The sequence below is a fragment of the Netta rufina genome (genome assembly GCF_964035555.1).
Source record: "Netta rufina genome assembly, chromosome: 11".
Lineage (NCBI taxonomy): Eukaryota > Metazoa > Chordata > Aves > Anseriformes > Anatidae > Netta > Netta rufina.
This window is the reverse complement of record NC_140134.1, coordinates 1,002,218-1,022,639: the sequence shown is the minus strand read 5'-3', so window position 1 is coordinate 1,022,639 and position 20,422 is coordinate 1,002,218. Positions and strand designations below refer to the sequence as shown.

The 20,422-nt window shown below is 33.1% G+C and overlaps 1 protein-coding gene across 1 annotated transcript; it reads left to right on the top strand.

Moving 5' to 3' along the window:
• Positions 1–1,718: 1,718 nt before the first annotated feature.
• CYP19A1 (cytochrome P450 family 19 subfamily A member 1) lies at positions 1,719–18,689 on the top strand (the record flags this gene model as incomplete). The annotated part of the gene is made up of 9 exons (XM_084293154.1): positions 1,719–1,860; positions 3,383–3,533; positions 6,874–7,028; positions 8,841–9,017; positions 9,724–9,838; positions 11,639–11,753; positions 12,327–12,489; positions 15,234–15,475; positions 18,438–18,689. The coding sequence occupies 9 exons, from the start codon at positions 1,719–1,721 to the stop codon at positions 18,687–18,689; spliced, it is 1,512 nt and encodes a 503-aa protein (XP_084149280.1).
• Between the last annotated feature and the right edge of the window lie 1,733 nt (positions 18,690–20,422).

Genomic DNA, 20,422 nt, shown 5'->3' with positions numbered 1-20,422 from the left:
TAGGAACCACATTTACTAAAAAAGCGACTGCTTCAGAGTATAAGAAGTTAAAATAACATTCCCTAAGTGTAGTCATTTCTGTATACTGTAAGCTCGTACAGTGCAAGGGATTGAATCTAATAAAAATATTTACATATACATACAGGCACATTGTGGCAATGACTCAAGGCAATTTAAAGCTAGCACTTTCATATTTATCTTTACAGAAACATTACCATTAGTGTTTAACAGTATGTTAATTTCACTAATAAACACTGTTATTGATAAAAAAGTTGATGATTACAAAATCATTTTTCAAAACATGCTAAATGGTACAACAGCTGAACATGTACAAGAGTATCCATGTACATAACCTAGCATATTGTGTTTCAGTCATTTTGGATCACAAAAATACCAGAGTGCTTTCACAGCAATGGTCCAAAACACTGGAGCATTACAAACACTTACAGGATTTTGAGCCACTGCTTGCTCCCTTCCCTGTGGTTTTGTCTGTAGCCTATACGTTTTCTATTGTGACTGAAAACACCAATTTCTCACTATCTAGAAAGCATCTGTTACATTCTTAACATAGTTTAATACAGTTACAGCACCGAGAGTTACTACAAATTAAACTGTACTTTCTTCTGCGAGACCAAATCACAAGATAAAAGAGAAAACATTTGCTGAAAGTAAGCTGCAATAAAAAGTGTACCATTAAGTAACTACTTCATTCAGTTTTGAAAAAATGCTGCGGGAAGGAAAAAAGAAAATCTATTTCTGCTTAATGTCAGAGCAGAATTAAGACCATGTTTTATTACTTTACTGCTGAGCAGATGCAGGCAGTATCTTTCTGTGGTTAAGTGGGTTTTCTCACTCACATAACATCTTCCTTCTCAGGTACAATCACTTCCCATATTTTACAGATTTTTAATTTTTGAATTTACAAAAGCATGCAAAACAACTTCAGAGGAATCCTTCTGATCCCCCTATGCACAAGAGACCTTTCTCTTTGTTTGTTTTTTCTGTCCTGTTTCAAGCCCTGGTTACTACCTGAAGTACCAGACAATTCATGATCATGTTTGTTATAGCAGACACTAATTTTTTCAAAGTGTTCATCAGCAGAAGCACCACTATTTTTATAGTCAACCTTTGAATTTAGACTCAAAGGTTGACTATAAAAATGTACATTGCGTCAAACAAAATCCCAAGGTACACAGTATCTGCAAAACTAATGCAGGTATTCTGGAAATTCGAGGACTAACACTAAAGGCATGCAGGAAGGAAAAAGGCTAAGTAACAGAGATAAAAGCTTACAAGTGAATTCATTCAATGCTTCTACATGTGCTGAGAGTTTAATTTCTTGTGTTTTGGTTAGAAATTTGCAAGGAGTAAACCTCAGCATTGGCCAGCCAAGACAATATCAAAGATAAGAGGTCTGTCAGCCAAAGCATCTAAAACTATGCTTCAATATCAAGGTCAGAAAAGCTTACTTATTTCCAAGCCAAAAGAGTGTCTGCTGCACGTCTGTTTCAACTTCTGATGTAGCTTGTCCTGGCAAGCAGTCCCAGCAGTCAGTCTCATTATAAAATAAAGCTACCTCAAGAAGTAATTTGCTCATTTACAGGACCTCTAGAGGGTTGAGAGGTACCAACTAAAGTATATATTTTTAAGCTTTGTAAACCTCTGCCTCTTTCCCCATTCTCTCTTTATCTAAAGCAAAGCAGAATCTCTTGGAAAAGATGATATTGGAAACTCTCAATCCAATGCACTACATCACCAGCCTAGTACCAGATGTGATGCCAATGGCCACAGTGCCCATAGTCATTCTTATGTGCTTTCTATTTCTAATATGGAATCATGAAGAAACATCATCAATACCAGGTAAACTAACTCTGCAGTATCACATAAAAGCTGTCAAAGTATATTTGTGTGTGTGTGTGTTTCTCAGATTTAAATGAGAGGGTAATACTAAATGAATACTGTATTATTATTAATAATACAAGTTTTTAAAATAATTGATAAAATAAATCAGGCTCTATTTAACCTCAGTACTTCCATAATAAACCTGGCTTAGCTATATAAATATATGATATTCAGTTTTCCTTTTATTGTGTATATGCTAGAAAGATATAATACTATTTTATGAAGTCTAGATGTTCATATATTCATGTGCATTATAAACTTCTACATTTTATATGTTGTAAGTTTAAAGCTTCCTGAATTGTCTTTAGTAGAGGCAAACAGTATCAATTCAGAAATTATTTACATTTTAGTAAATTATTAATTTTCCTCACCATGTTTGCCACTGGAGACCCTCCAAAACAGAGCAACATCAGAGAAAAAATATTTGCCAAATTTCCTTCCGTGTGCTAAATCTCTCCAAAAGTTAGAGAACAGGCAAAAGTATACACAAAAGGTAGTGCTTTCTATTTGAATTCTTGATGAGATTGACAAAAAGATACAAATTAATTTGCTTTAAGATTACAGGTATTTAAATAATCTGTGTTCTTGTGATTTCTATTAGTAAACAGTGGAGTCATAAGCAACTTGTAAATCTTTTAAACAGTATAAAATACAAAAGATTTTATAAACACTTAACTTGTTTCATTTAATGGAATCCGATTTATGTTTTTACAGACTTTGTAAGGGCAAGTTAAGGTTTCAGTGAAGAAGGAAAACCTCCTTTTAAAAATAATGCAGTGACTATGCAAATTCTCTCCTGTTCTCTCCACTTTCTCCTTTTTCTTGTAAGAGGGACATTTGATGATGAGTTATAGCAAAAGGTTTTAGTTGAGAGCTTTGATTAAATGCTTATTAATCCAGTCTTAGTTCCTACTGCAGCATGCTGTTTCTGTAAATTCACAGCACTAAAAAATAATTTTTCCTTTAAATATCTATTTTCTTACTCTGGTGTTAATGACTAAGAGAAATGTAACTAGATTACATTACGAGAGATTAATTATATTTAATTATATCAAAAAGGTGTTGACTTTTGTAGGTGTTACTATGACACTCTGGCACAAATTTAGCCAAGATCACTCAAAGGTTTTATTAAAAGCATGCATGAATAAACCACATGCATTTTTTCTAGATTGCTTCTTCCTTCTATTATTTAGCCACCGTTCTTTCAAATATAAACAATCTCAAAGCAGTAGTTTGAAGCTGTATAAAGTAATGAATTTCATTTATTGTACCCATATTGAACGAATCGCAGGCTTTCATGGATAATAAATGAGGTTTCAATGATGTAGATGCAAGTTTCTGTAAGACAGAATTTCATAATGGGATTTTATGTGGTGCCCATTGCAGATGTTGATGTAATGTAAAAAAATGTCCTTTCCAAAAGAGTGATATATTCTTGTCAGAGAGCACTGATGACAAAACTCGTCTTTTTTTTCCTTAGGGCCAGGATACTGTATGGGAATTGGCCCCCTCATTTCACATGGGAGATTTCTCTGGATGGGAGTCGGTAATGCCTGCAACTACTACAATAAGACATATGGAGAATTTGTGAGAGTTTGGATCAGCGGTGAAGAAACATTTATAATCAGCAAGTAAATCTTTATTTTCTATCTTTAATAATATGAAGAGCTTTTTCATATTTTTACAACCTTTTTTGCTATTTTTTTCAAAAGTAGAATTTAAGTTATTATTTTACAAATTTATCCTAACATAACAGTATTAATTCCTAATGTTCACAAATCCTTTTTTAATCTTTTGTTTCTTTAAGGACTCTACTATTGAGGTATCTACTAGAGACAACTACTGAATAGAATATCTCATTTTCTTAGTTGAAAGAAAGATCAAGAATTATGGCTCAATCCTAAAAAAAAGTTTACAGTTTCTTCTTATTCCATTTAACACTAGTATTACATAGTACCCTGACTGCAGTGCAGGATTAAATCAAATTTTAGTTCCTGTGTTCTTATTAAGATTTTCCTTAAAATGAGAGTAATGCTTGAAGATTATGGCTCCAGTTCAGCAGGGTAATTAAGCAAATGCAGCATTACAGGATCATGAGTAATTCCACTCCAGTTACTGGGGTTACTCAGAGAGTTCAATTACACACAGTACTAAGCATAATACTAAAATGCAGTCTATCATTTTATTAGTTCCAGTAGCCAATTGCTTACATTCGATCTTCTGGATGATCATGAGAAAATAAGAAAAAAAAAAATTACCATGCAAAATGGATAATAAATGACAATATTATTAGCAATATCAATCAATGAATATTCACCTCTCATTATGTAAAAGTTTATGAAAGATAATGCAGTAAGGAGGACTATTACAGGATTTTCCATTTGAGCAAGTCAGCTTCATCTCTATGTATGTAAAAAGAGGTAATCATTACAGGAAAACTATTTACATTCCTACCCTATGTAGATATTGTAAATATTAATTCACGTAACATTGTATATAATGTTTTGATCACATAACATGCTGTGAACTCTTACTGCTGTCTTTCACTGTATGTATTACCAGTTCTTCACAAACAAATCAGTAGTGCTGGTAAGAAGCAAAGCGATAGACTTTAGCATACCATAGCATCAGACTTTACACTTTACAGTCTATAAATCACTTTTCTTCAGTTTTGCTGAAGATATTTACTTAAAATCATAGATATCGTATGGAAAACTAGAATTTAACTTTTTTAATATATATATATATACTTTTTTTTTTTCAGAGTGCTTCATAAATTCACTCCAAAACTAGATGTATCCCAAGTACTGAAAAAGTATAGTGTTTCCACTGTTGTCATCTGAATTTTTACTGTCAAATCTAATTATATTGAGATGTTGCAATCTTGGTTACAAGAGATTTTGTTTTTTGGAGTAAATAGTTTTATAAAGAAAATCTGCTTATACAAGGTCATATGTCAAAACCTATCCTTAAAATATTATTCTATGTCTCTTGAGTAGATGCATGAAATGGAACGAGCAAAAGGAGCTTCCTGCACCTTTCTATTTCTGGGCACAACTATCTTAATTCGACACCATCTTTTCATGTTCATGAAACATAGATGATGTTCCTTGATGCATGAAAAACATTTAGGGAAACTAGCAAAGAGAGCAACTGGGGGGGGACATAGGAAAGGGTATGCTCAGTTCTTTGGAGGGGCTGGAGCTGCATGCACGCTGCATAATCCATGCTTGTTTGCTTGCACAAGATAACATCTTATATTTACCACTGCTCATGCAAAATGCTGGTGAAAATCTAGCACTGATGAAGTTGTGAAGAAATAATTCCCATTTATTTTACTCAACTGAAAAAAAAAATAATAATAATTAGCCCATGTAAGAAATCTGCAATTTGGTCCACAAAGAATGTACGACTGTATAGAAAATAGCTTATTGTTTCATTTCAGTCTGTGCTCTGATTTTCCTTCTTTTTTGTTAGCTTATATTTAATCAGGTTTTCATCACACTACCATTTCTAAAATGCTAGCTCCCTCTAAAGGAAATATCTTAAAGCAATAAAGCTGATCACAACCTGTTCACCAGAATGTGTGTAAATAAATCTTGTAAACTGTAAAAGATAAGTATGTATATGCTGGATTTCATTATATTTCGATTTAGGAATACTCATCCCACACATCTGATTTTATAAAATTTCTTTTTCAGTTTAATAGATTAATCTATCAGTAATTATCCTTGATAAAATTATGATGCTGCATAACCAAAAGTACTTAGTATATTAATACTTTGCAGGTGTGTTTAGGAACGACCAAAGTATAGGTGAAATTTAACACACATCATAATGAAGTTGTCAACTGTCTGGTTATTTTTAAGGCGTCAAAGGAAAACTGAAGTCTTCCATAAAAAAATATTAAATACATTGAAATAAGCAGAATTTGTCTTCCCTCCTTAACATACTTGAATTAATTATATTTCCTAAAATCTGCCAAGTTAAGTTAAAAAGTTAACTTCTTCAAGTTAAGAAAAATATTTTTTCTTACATAATGAAGTAAGAGGTATCATATTTGGGGTGGATGTGTTGAACTGTTTACAGAAAATCCAAGTGTATGAATTATATGGAATGATGATTGGAGGAAGGGAGGGAGGGAGGGATAGACAAGCAGACAGAGATATACATCTCTTCCCAAAATATTTGCCAAGGATTGTGGAAATTGGTAGGATACAATGATTAATACTTCTGAAAAAATAGGCAAAAATAGTCAATGAGTGCTATCATAGACAGATTAGAAATGTACATGGATGTTAAACACATTGTCTTCAGTTTTACCACTTCATTCTTTACGATATGTACCTTAGCCCTCATAGTTTTGCTCAAAATACAATCTGAAATTTTTGTAGGGCAGTGTTTTCCTGCATCTGGTATGAACTTGAGAGTCTGAGGAATACTCCTGTAGTGATTTTAAAAAGCACACACCGACTCTCAGTAGGATTGTATTACATGGTATGTCAGAAATTTTTAAAGGAAACAAAAATCAAATATCAAAATAATAAATCAATTTATATAATTGATCTAAAGTTAGAAAAAAAAATATTATACAAGAATGTATGTAACTCATTATTTTACCCCATCTTCTGAAACATCTGACATTGGTCATTGCCTGAGAGTATATGTGTGTGTCCCTATATATATATATACACTATTCAGATTAAAGACTTTTGGTCACCATTTGCATTTTAATTGAAAAATAGGTTTAAATCCAGACAGAATTATTGCTCTAGTACAAATTCTGAAGCCATTTTATCATCTTGTTTTTAATTATGTAATAGGTGCAACATTTAGTGTCAAGCACAGTACCTTTTGCTAATCTGAGAATGAAAGGCAGCACTTCAGAGAATGTCAGAAAAAAAAGTTTTGTGTATAATCTTTGAAACTGTATTTTAGTTAGATTTTTTTCTCCCCCCATTTCCTTCCCAGATCTTCAAGTGTATTCCATGTAATGAAACATTGGAACTATGTTTCTCGATTTGGGAGCAAGCTTGGATTACAGTGCATTGGCATGTATGAAAATGGGATCATATTTAATAACAACCCAGCACATTGGAAAGAAATTCGACCCTTTTTCACCAAAGGTAAATAAATCAGTGTGCATTAACACACTGCCTCACTCTATCACACAGTATTTTTTTCTGAAATGTTGTTTGTCCTTTGTATAATTAAATTAGAAAAATCAGTTCTCTCTTTATGTCTCAATATATTTTCTTACACATGCTCCTTCACACTTATTCTGCTTGGTATGGTATTTGAAACAGTCTTCACATCTTTTTACAGATGCTTAATCTCTTCTGCTTAAAAAAAAAAATACCCACAAACCATACTTAAAATTATTTTTAAATTTCAAGACCAACAATCACGCTAGCTCAACTGGCATTTCTATTAATGTATTTGGAAGTTCCAACCTCAGCTTTAATTGGGTTCAAACTTTTCTCATTCTAATTAAAAGAAAATAATGTGTGTATAGTTTCAAAATTAATTTAGAAGATCTGCAAAGCAGGACTATATATTAATCCATTTAATATGCTAGGAATCAATGTAGAAAGAGAAAAATCTTTTCCTCTTGTAGTAATGAGAAAAAGGTTGTTGTAATTAGTATCATTAGCTTGAAATCAAATAAGAAAATACAATAAAATAAAATAAATACAATAAAATAAGTTATATAATAAATACAATAATAATAAAATACAATAAAAATAAGAAAATTCAAATTTTACTGTTTTAAGAGTCTGTAAATTTTGGACTCACCTTCCTTCCAAATACGAAATTTTCACTGTTTGTATATCATTATAACTAGTTATGATCTTACAGCCTTCCTAACAAAACTACCACACTTTGTTGCCTTGTTGTTCTGCAAGCATTACAGTTAAGAAATCATCTGTTAAGTCTTCCTTACCATTTTGTTGATATCTGTACTTCTGTATGACACTTAGGACTTTCCTAATTGATCTTGCCATTGAAAAGTACCAGCAACTTTGTACTGGTTAAAAATAACAGGAAATAAATAATTTTTTTCTATTTATTCCTAGAACTACTAGTTCTCTGTATTTACAACACAGACAACCTCTCTTCTCATTTATAAATGTACAATTACTCTCAACATATATTTGATAAAATATTGTCCTTTAGGCAATTAGAGGAATTCTTATATGGAAAAGTAATTTACATAGAATAAATTTAAATAGAAGGCAAGATTTCCAAAGTCACTCAAAATTATCTGAATTCGTTCCAGACAGATCCTATCATAAAAATTATGCAGCAACAGAACTGACCACTGCTTTTGCTTGCTTTCAATTTCTTATAATGTTAAAAATGCATAATGACACTATTTCCCAATGTCCACAGGCGGACAGACTAAGATTGGCTAACACATCTAGACTACTACTAGATTAAGCCTCAGGATGTCCGCAGTGACACTATAGGCTGTGGGGAGCTTATTGGAAAGCTGTCATGCTGTTTAAGAACACCCAGGGATTATGATTCCAAAAATTCCTATCCTCCTTCCTGTGAATCCCCAGTCTAACTTCCCTGCTCACCATCCTTGCAAGCAAGGCAGGACATCCACAGTGCCTATATTGCAGATGAAGATATGGAGGATATACACCTCCAACACTGAAAGATAGTGAAATGTATTTGGCTTCATCTGTGCTAACACTGTGTGAACCTATCATGAAATGTGTGCCTGAAATACAGAGTGACTGAGTGCAAGGGAAGTTTGGGTCTTGGGTTCATTGCCATTCTAAGTCAAAATGCTTACGTTTTTCTCTCAAAACAATTTTGTTCCAGTCACTTAAGTTATACAGATTTTTATTGATGCTATTATTGCCAATAAGTTATTAATAAGGCATGAAAGCTAATCTTTTTATCATTTTGCATATACCTATTTACAGCCCTGTCTGGTCCTGGTCTTGTGCGTATGATAGCCATTTGTGTTGAATCAACAATTGATCACCTGGATAAACTAGAAGAAGTGACCACTGAAGTAGGAAACATCAATGTGTTGAATCTTATGAGACGGATCATGCTTGACACATCTAACAAACTCTTTCTAGGGATCCCTTTGGATGGTACTAACAGCCTTATTTTTATAACTTATGATGAACCTTAAGTGCATAAACAAGAAAAACTTAGTTATATCACTCAGAAATATTGTTTCAGAAAATGGAACAAGAACATATTGTTATATTACTAAATAATTAACTGAAATTGAGTCTAGTTATGAGAATTTTATAAGATCAAATACATATGTTTAACTTGTCACAATCAAGCAAATAATACGTAAAAACATTTTTATGTACTAGGCTGCTACAGCCTCAACATTACATACATGTAAGAAACAGAAATCTTTCCACCAAACTAAATGATTGCATTGAAAAGTTCACCTGACAACTTTTCAGGTGAACTTTGATGACTTCTTCACCTTCAAAACCATTTGACAGAAATAACATCCTGATGTACAAATTATCCCATATCAATACAGTGCAATAGAGTTCTGCTCCTTCTCTCCTGTGGGAAACTGGCTCTGGTTGACACATGATCTCCTTTTAGCTAGCTATCAAGAGTTTTTACAAAGAAATGTATCTTGTCTGCAGTGTGCCACAACTGTTTCCTAATGTTATCTACTACACATTAGAAAAAAAATGGTAATCAAATTCCTGTCAACTCAGTGGGAGTAGGGAGTGGGGCCTCATTATTAATTTTCCTGAAACGTTTGTGTTATTTGACTATTGAAGATTAGTTTTTATACAGCTGTTTGTTAACATCTATTTTCAGAAAGTGCCATTGTACTTAAGATTCAGAACTACTTTGATGCTTGGCAAGCACTTTTATTAAAGCCTGACATCTTTTTTAAGATTTCTTGGCTGTGCAAGAAATACGAAGAGGCAGTGTAAGTATCCATAGTTTTTACAAATCTTTTGCATAAGATTATTTCTTTCTAGGAAGAACGTTCCTTTCATTTTTCTCTTCCTTTTAGAGAATAAAATGTGAGAATTTCAAAGGTGACTGGTTGAAGTCCACTATCTGCAGACCCAAGATAGCAGAATGAGATCTGTCAGTGATGCTACAAGTGGCTAAACTCAGGGGAATATTTAAGGCCCATATTCACTCGCCAAATTATTAGTTAATGCCATCTCAGATATGACACTGAGTTGAAATCATTGGTTCAGTTCAAAGAGGAAAGAAAAAGCCGTCTTATGGGGAGAAATTACTTTATCTGTTTAAGGACAGTCAAATATTAGGCCACAGACTGTCAGTTCCTGGACATAAGAAATCACATCTACATCCGTAGAACTATCCCAAAAGAGAGTTAACCCCTCAGTATAATTCTACTTATTGGTGTCCATAATGCGCATTTTTGTGTCAACAACCTTTTTTTTTTTTTTTTTTTTGAGCTAAAAATTGTGTTTTGCGTGATAATCTATTTCAAGATTATTTCTTCCTTTATACAAGAATAAATGTTTTTTGCTGTCTTCCTATTTGTAAAAGCACATGATCCCTCTTCTATTTTGATGCTCTCATTTTCTGTCTTCTGTCAAAGGAAGACCAGCTATAAAAAGAACTGGCAATGAGTTTGTTCATTTTGGATTTGGAGTCCATTTAAGGAGAGAAAAATACTTTTTATCAAGCATATGTAATAATTAGTTTTGATAATGCTATATACTATATAATGTATATAGTATACTAAATACTATACTGATAATGCTTTATACTATATGTAGTATAAAGACTTTAAGGGAAAGATGGAGGTTCATAACCAACAGCTCTCTTACAAACTAGATACATACCAGTGTTATTATGGCAGTGCTTAGTGCTTTATTCTGTGATTCTAATAATAGCTAAATGCAGTGGCCCAATTATTACCAGAAAGTCCTTGTGGGCAAATATTAGTGGACATAAACAATCTCATTAAAATAACCATATTAATAAATCTATACTGGGAAAAAAAGAAAAAAGAAAAAAAAAAAAAAAAAGATAAAGATCTCTGAATTTAAAGCAACGAGGAGGAAAACCACAGGTTATCACCACTTCTGATAAAGTTGGGTTGCTCTTTCTAATACATAAAAATGTTATATATGAAAACCTTACCAAGTTTTAATTTTAGGTTTATTCCCCCTATAAAACCAGCCTTTTAAAAAGAACATTACCTTCAAATCTGTAGCTAATTTAAAATGCCAAATAAAGTATTAAACACCACTGAACTTCACTATTTTTCCAACAGAAATACATACTGTTGACACAGTATGTCTGATTACAGCTTTACAAAACAGTGAGATCAACTATACCATCAAGAAAGTACAATTTTTCTTGCATTTTTTTAAACAATTATTCCTCTTGCTAAGTTCATTTGCAGTGTAAATATGCAAGGGAACAGAAATCTTTGGAAATATTAATAAATCTTTAAAAACTCTATTCACTGTAAGATAGACGGGTTTCATTCCTTTCAGTTCTACAAGAAGAGAATAAGATTTCAGGCCAAACAAAGAAGAAAATATTTTTATAAGAAAAGTATTGCTGCTTTTGTATAGAACCATATAGCCATTTATACGAAGACTAAATTTCTGCCTTTGTTAGGCTTTTTCATTAGTATAATCTTCATGTTTCTAAACATATCCTATCTACCTATATCTAGTCATATACTAAAAGGCTGCAGATATTTATCAATATATTGGATTTTATCCACTTTCAGCAAGGATTTGAAAGGCGCAATGGAAATCTTAATAGAACAGAAGCGACAACAGCTTTCCACCGTTGAAAAGTTAGATGAGCACATGGATTTTGCATCCCAGCTGATTTTTGCACAGGTATTGACAATGTACCAAATTATTGCTAAGTTTTTTTTTTTTTTTTTTTTTTTTTCTGCATGTCTCCATTCACTAACAATACAGACTTTACAACTCAGACTTCACGTAACTATCAAAGTCTTATGAACAGAAACAAATTATTTGGCTTGGGAGAATCCCCCAGGTGCTTGTATGATTTTGTTTTTCATGGCTTAAACAACATCCTCAAAACTCTTGACTCTACCCCTGAACATTCTTCAGTCTTTCCCTAACTCTTAAATTTTATCTGTATATATTACCTTTTGTATGCAAAAGCTTCAAAAGCTGTGTAAATTGTATCTTGCATAATCTCTGACAGCTCACAGACTCCGTGGGGAAAGGTAATAAGTCAACAAGAATCTGAGATAAGAAAAAACCCATGCTTTTCTGGAAGATCATACACATCCCCTAAAACACGGATTTCCTGGTTTTTCTCTGAAAAAAAAAAATAAATGCATATGGGACTGTCAGGATCTTGAATTCTGTTTAAGCAGTATTCTGTTGGCATCACAGTTCAGCAATCAACATTTTCCCCAACATTTCAAATTTTTCCAGAACAGAGGAGACCTGACTGCTGAGAATGTGAACCAGTGTGTGCTGGAGATGATGATTGCTGCTCCTGATACTCTGTCTGTGACTCTCTTCTTTATGCTAATACTGATTGCGGAGCACCCCACAGTGGAAGAGAAGATGATGAGGGAAATTGAAACTGTTATGGGTAAGCAGGACCTGCAAAGTCACTAATGTAGGAATATAATTTTGCTTGGGCAGTGATCTAATTTCCATTACTCAAAGTCTAAAAATTCTAAGGATTATTTTCCAACACAAGTATTTGTTGTAAAGTATATGAACTATTACTGTATGTAAGCAATTTTATTCAAGGTCAAGTGAAAGATTAAATATTTTTAAGACAAATTCAAACAGGATTTATAAGAATGTACAAGCTATTAGGAAAAAAAAAAGCACTTATTCACCCCTCAACAAGAGCCGTGCAAATCATCACTCACCTCATAAGCTCCAGTGAAATTATTTTCTATTTCCCTTTCAGTAGCAAGTGGGGACACTCATTTCAAATACTTCTAATCATCGACAGTTCTCTACACGTGTATAGAACTTAACTAAGTTTGACTACGACTGCAGAAAGAAAATATTAAAGAAAATTAAAATTGTTTTATTATTCTGCTGTCATCCATTTTGATTTCAAACTATATTAAGTATAATATTTTAGTATTAATGATGAGCCACTCAAAAACAATCAAAATATTCCAAATCTATATTCATCCCTTTCTCTAGCTTTCAAAGTCTCAATCCTACTAAACTATATAGAAACTAATTTCAACCACTCCTATTCAACATTTACTTTGAACAGTTAAACACTGGCAAGCATATAACAAATCCTTTGCTCTTTTTCTAAGGTACTTTTAATTCAAGTTTTAAATACAATGCAAGAGCTGTGATGTTATCTCAAAACTTTTTAAAAAATGCTTCAAAACTTTTTAAAAAATGTTTTGGCATCTTTCCGCCTCAAGCTAGGAGACAGCATTTCTCTTTGTCTTCTTCATGGCCATTTTTTTGACTGTCTGAAACACTGCAACTTAAATAAATTGAGCAAACAGTGAGCTTTGGTATCAGTTTACTGACTAACAAAAAATTTGAATCCTATAAGCCATAAAAATAGCAAAATCTTCCACTAATATATAACTCAAAGGGTTTTTTCCCACAACTATACTTGGCTTCTCAGTGGCACCTAGATAGAATATAATGCAAGAGGTTAGCCTCTGATCTGTCACTAAAGAAAACCTCCATAAAATCATTACGTGCCAGAGTTTATCAATCTTGAAGTCTGCTAAAATAAACAGCCATTTACCCTTACAAATGAGTGTTTTCTTCATCAAGTATTGTGTAGTTTGAAGAGACAAGCACTAACTTACTAAGTTACAAGTCTTCAACATTTAACTTCCCACAGTAATATCTGGCCTTTAGTGTACTGTTGCTTTGATGAAAAAATATTTCTGATTTTACAAATATTATTTGAGAGAACATACAATTGATTCCAGATTACATTAAATTATTTTTACCAAGTAATGCTTCTATCACTGTGTAACAGACAGAAGGTTTTTTCTGGTTGTTTTTTTCAAGTTGAGATTTCAAAACATTCCATAAAATACCAAGATACATTCTACTCTTTCTTTGTATTTGAAAATTATTACTTCACAACCCGATGAAAGGTAACACAGCAGTGGAAAAGTACAAGATGTCACAAATTCATCAACTAGCTACAAAACATCCACAATTCTATATATTTTGTCTATAAAATAGCTAAGATTGCAGTTCCTTGAATTTAAAACAGCAGCGATGTCTGGAGAGCATTATCTACATTTGTGGGACTTTAAAGAATTAATTAGATGCTTCAAGTTTTAATTTAATTCTGATTCAGAACAAAAGGTATTTTCAGTAACCAATACAAAGGAATTACTGTTTGGTATTTGGAAATCAGAACCCATAAAAACATAAGATAGAACCACTAGAAATGCAAATGTGGACAAGGCAGGCATTGAGAAATTTTCAGAAGCAAACTTAGCAGCAAGGTGTTTGGCTGATTGTTTTTCAGCCTTCACTAGGAAAGAGACTAAAAATTTCTGGAAGGATTACAAATCTTACAGGGAGACATGCATGTAAAGCATATTAATGGCCAGATTTATGTAATGCATATTGATGTGAAGCACATCAATGTGTAGGCTTAAGAGTGATCTATAAGTGGGTGATTCTGAAGAGCTGGCATAGCAGAACATTATTGCTACTTCCCTTCAGAGCAATAAATCATATTTTACTGTGTTTGGAAGACTTGTGTACTCCAATATTCACCCTCACAATTTCTTTCTGAAAGCCTTGATTTTAGGAAGGCAGTAGTATGTTGCTGACTTTTCCTCAAGCAAATGACTAACTGGAGTAGCAAAGGTCCTTTTTATGTGGGAAACCTACCATTGCAGTGGTCAAGCTTTAGGTCTTCAGCTGCTTGTGGCTTGAAAGTTCAAGGCTCCCACTGGGACTACATTGTGGTACTGAAACTGCTGCTAAAAAACAACTAGGAAGATGTTATTCATGGTAATTGAAATTATTAATTTCACTCTAGGACCTACCTGTACATCTATCCAAACCCAACAACACAATGAAAATGTAAGGTCTCTACAAAATTATCATCTCCCATCCATAAACTATTCCCAGATTCTACTTGCTGTCAGTTTTCAGGGGAAAAAAAAAAAAAAAAAAAAAAAAACAATCGGGGCTTATGCTGATATACCATGTTTCCCAAATATGTAAGAATGCATAAAACTACTTAGATGATGTTGGATCCTTCCCACCTTTTCAGGAGTTGAGAATCTTTCAAAATATTTTGGCATTTGTATGGTGAACTTATTAAATTCATAACCAACTTTTGCACCATTTGTTTTATTCCTGAAGGTGACAGAGATGTACAGAGTGATGACATACCAAACCTGAAAATTGTGGAGAATTTTATTTATGAGAGCATGAGATACCAGCCTGTTGTGGACTTGATCATGAGAAAAGCTTTACAAGATGATGTGATTGATGGCTATCCTGTGAAAAAGGGAACAAACATTATTCTCAACATTGGACGTATGCATAAGCTTGAATTCTTCCCAAAACCAAATGAGTTTTCTCTTGAAAATTTTGAGAAGAATGTAAGTTTGCCATCTTATTTCTCACAGGAGATTGGGTATTTTTATTGACAATGTATATTCCTCTTATTTCAATCAAGACCTTTGTGACCTTAAGTCCATTTTCTCTTTGTCTAAGTGCATAAGCTAGTGATACATCCTGCTTATTCCTGTTATTATTAGAGCTCGGTGGGCATTTCCCTATCAAAAGTTCCTTTTAATTCAGAAATAATGATGTTATTGAAAACAAAAAGTTTCTCAGACATCTTAATCTCAATTTAAAAATTCTGAAGTATGTCCAAGGCGCACACACAGTTATCTCCCCTGATACTGGACAAAATAAAGAGGCTTTGGGGAGCTAGAGCCATGCCACAAGTACGCAGAGCTGAGACAGCGTAAGGAATCAAGAAATCTCTGGAGAGGTGGAGCAGTATGGCAATTTCTGAGACAGAGAATCTAGCTCCCATTTTATTCATTAAAAAAAAAAAAAAAAAATCTAAGTAAAAATAAACATCTTTTTTAGGCTGAAGTGGCAATCCTAAGCTTTAACCAGCTCAGTACTGAAAATGCTAGGTAATTCTCTTCAAGTTCAGCACAGCATTTAGGTTTTAGTCTTACTCCCAAAAGAATTAGAATTTTCTTCAGCGTACATTAAGTCCTGTATCAACAGTGTTATTTGAACTTTTGGTTTTTTTTGTTTTCTACATGTAGACTCCTACTATTGGGAAACATCCTTCAGATTATTTGTTTTCATTCAGAACTTTGCTCTTCTGATTACTGATGAAATAAATCATTTCCCAAAAACTTATTCGTTCAGCAATAATCACATGGAGAAATTAAAAACACAGTGAAAGAAGATAGACCAATTCTATGGCAAGACTGATTCCTTGTTTTTGACTGTTAACCAGTGCAGATGGAAATAAAAGATATTGCTGTCCAAGAAATGGCACAAAATATTAAATATTGATGCTTGGTTAGCACTCCTGTGGAGCAATTAGCTAGATCTCTGGAACAAATAGCCATGTAAGAGTGAAAGGCATAGTCAACTTAGCCCTGTGAAGGGAATCTCAACTACAGAACATTAGCCTATTATCACAGGTGCACAGGCTTTCATTGTATACAAACTATATTGTCTAGTGGCCTGTCAAATACTAAGGTTGCATAGGGCTAAAGCTAAAGGGTTAATGATCACTGCAGCTGTCATAACTCTCATTTTGACTAACCGAAAAACAAATGGAAGTAAGTTTTATTACCTGGCAAAACTTTTTTTCCTAAGATATTAGAAGCTACACCCATGAGCATCTATAGAGAATGATTTCAGTTTTAAAGGAATAAGTAGAAGATCCACTTCAGTTCTTCCAAAATGGGCATACAAATAAATAATTAAGAAAATAAAGACACAAAAGATATGTATGTTCAAGCTAGAAATATGTCTCCAAGCTTTACATTCTCCCTATCAAAAATCCAGGAGTACTACTTATGCCATATACACAACAAGAACTAACCATGCAGGATAACATTTCTAAACTGCTAGCTGATTACTCACAGCAAACTCTGCACACAGTACTAAAAACAACAGATCAGGGAAAAAGGCACTAGAAAATTCAAGAAAATGATAAGTGATTAAGTTTATTGAAATAACTATTCACTGTGAATAGATTTCATGTTGCCACCCATTGTCTTCATTCTAGATATTTCTATCAAAATGCATTTCTTGCTTATTTAACAAGCACACTTTGCTTCTAAAAATATTTCCCCTTGACCAAATATTTAACCATACATTTTCTAACTGACTTGATGCATTATATTTGCCACATAATTATTCTAGCAAGTACAATTTTCACACAGTTCTCTAAGTGAATAGCAACCAACACCATTATTTATAGGATGACATTGTTAGAATCTAAATATTTTTCCATTTTCCTCAGCTGTGCATTTGCCATTGTGCTATGCTGCCAGCTGCTGCATTTGCTTTGTATTATAAACATTTCTATTTACCTATCATTCTTCAAAAAGTACGGTTGTTTCTTTGAAATAATTTAAATAGTAAACATTTTTTAGTCTGGAAATGAGGAAAAAAGACACTTTTCTAGAAAATTCAATATAAAGCAGCCTTTTCTATTCTTGGATTAAATAGGAAATCAGAACACAGCTAGTGTGTTCTTTTTTTAAACTGCACAAATGATGAAAAATAATTTATTTATTTCCTTGGTGTCTTGGTATGTCATAATCAGTAATCTTCATGTTTTAGGGGGTCTTTTTGGATAATTGATCTATTCAACGTTGATAAAGACAACAGAAACTGGCTGTGAATTCTTCAACAGTTGTGGGAATCCCACATTTTACATTTTATTTGATAGGACAGGAGACAATCATTTATAAAATGTTCTATGTTAAATGCCAAATAAAAATGACAGTACATTTTATGAAACATTGATTTTCAGAAACACTAGCTTTATCATAATTGTAGTAGGTGTATAGTGCTGTGATTAATGTTAGTTAAGGCATCAGTATTTAGCTTAGACATTTATGAACATTATAATTAACTTTTTCTGAAAAAGTTTTTAATGAACTTTAACGTACATTAGAGTGAAACCTTCACTACTTCACAGCCTATGGTAAAATCCCTATAGTTCACAGGATGAACAGACTGAAATAAATGGCAGAATTCAAATGCTTAAATTTTACATTTGCTACTACTTTAGTATTTGAATTGGCATACCTCCTGTATTTCTGTAGTCATTTCTGTATTTTGGTCTGACTTGAGCAGGAGGACTGTTCAGCGTAAAGAGTAACAGAAAAAGAAAGAATACATGAGGTAAAGACATAGCTTGGGTACAAGGAAATAAGTAAATTTTCCTAAGAGATTCACACTTTTTTTTTTTTTCCCAAAGAATATATTTCCTATAGATTTCCATAATCTTTTTAGCTACTTTTGTGAAGAAAAAAATGCCTTAAAGTTTATTCCTCGTGTTATTCTGTGCAGGTTCCTTCACGCTATTTTCAACCGTTTGGATTTGGCCCTCGGGGCTGTGTAGGAAAGTTTATTGCCATGGTAATGATGAAAGCAATTCTGGTGACTCTTCTGAGACGGTGCAGAGTACAGACAATGAAAGGAAGAGGACTTAACAACATCCAGAAAAACAATGACTTATCCATGCACCCAATAGAAAGGCAGCCTCTGCTGGAAATGGTTTTTACACCAAGAAGAAATACAAATAAGAAGCAGAGTGACTAAAATGGATCAGCATTAAAGTTAGAGGGCGTTCTCAGCCAGTCACTTTAAGAAATGTTCCTCATTCCTAGGTAAAGATATAACATAAAATGTTTTGTTGCTCCTAAATCACTACAGCTCCAAGTGACCACCTGTTCAGCCCATATAATAGAACTAAAGTTCTGGCCATAACTTCAATGTAATAAAATAAGATCAAATTTGCAAAATAGTCCTGTTGTTGGGTGACACCGCACTATACACAGGACTCCTGACTCCTTTTTAAAACTGTCAAGTTCAGATGAAATCACATGTCACTTTTCAAATGGTGCAAAGTCAGAGCCTTGGGGGTCAAAATCACATGCCTGGTGTGTGCTAAATTCCAGGACTCATTTCTGGGTTTGTTACCTTCTGTCCCCAAGTTGGACTTAGCAGTACTTACTTACCTTGAAAGTTCTAATCATCTGTTTTCAAACACATCTGAATAATACTAAATTTGACTTTAAGAATATGAAACAATTTAAAATGCATAAAGCTGTCACACTAAAAACATATACATGTATTACATATCTACAATAATGTCCTTTATAATATTTAGAATATATTTAAGTTCTGAAAAAAGTTTGTAAAAAGTCATTCAAAACATTTATTTACCATGTTTTGCTGTTATATTAAGCAGATACCAAGGACTTAGTGTTAGACTGATTGTAATTTTCAGAGAACCAAGAAATTTAACAGTTGAGAAAACTGTTCTGTACTTTTAAAATCCAGTGTTCTGCTACAGATTATGTTTAAGAGGGTCTGTAAACAGTTCAGGAATGACCTTAGAACAGAACATTTTAGGAATGACCTTAGAATAAAGTAATGACTATGAAACATTACCATTAGTATCATACAGAAGGAGTGGGGCAATGCCCACAGCTCTGTTTCTGACAAAACTTCCCATCTTGCTTCAGTTTGGAGAAGTTCAAATTCTTCCTAAACTGCTTAAGTAGTACCAAATCCTGTTTCAATCTATTTTTAATTGCAGTTCTACTTCATAGTAAGATTTAGAGTTGTTCCCATATCCCCACACCACAAAGCAGGAATGAAAATCCCTCCCTAATTATCCACATAGCTCTTGGTGCTTTTCCTGTTCTAAAGCATCTAAGCATCTTGCTCCATATACTCTTGCTCAAGAGCCAGTCTTTTTTTTTTTTTTTTCCTTTAAATACAGTGAGGTCAAATGAGTGGGCTGTACTCCTCTACTCAAGGTAAGATGCAAGTTTCACAGGGTACTGCTCAGTGTTTTGTAGTGGCAAAGGAGGAAAGTTCTGAAGCAACAAGTAGATTTTTCAAAAACACTTTTAAAAGTTTGTGGGTTTTGTTGTTGTTGTTTGTTTGTTTGTTTGTTTTTACTTTTTTTTTTTTAATATTATTACTAATATTAAAATTAGGCTTAGTTTTATATATGGTCCTTTACAGGAGAACTAGATAACTACCTATATTTCTTCTTGAAAATGGAAATTAAAATATCTTGAAATCTGCGAAATATACCTTGACATTTATTACTAGCCTAATGATAAGTTGTTTATTTGGTGAAGAAGGAAAAGACCTCCCTGGTTTACTGACAATAGTCCTTGAAAGAAACTTTCCATTTTTGGTAAGCTTCAGTGTTCATGCTGTGTAACTTAAAAAAAGGGGGTTTCAGGGTAAAGTCTCTTGATAAAACCAACCAACAAACAATAGGTTTATATTAATCTTTTCCTCCAAAGACACTT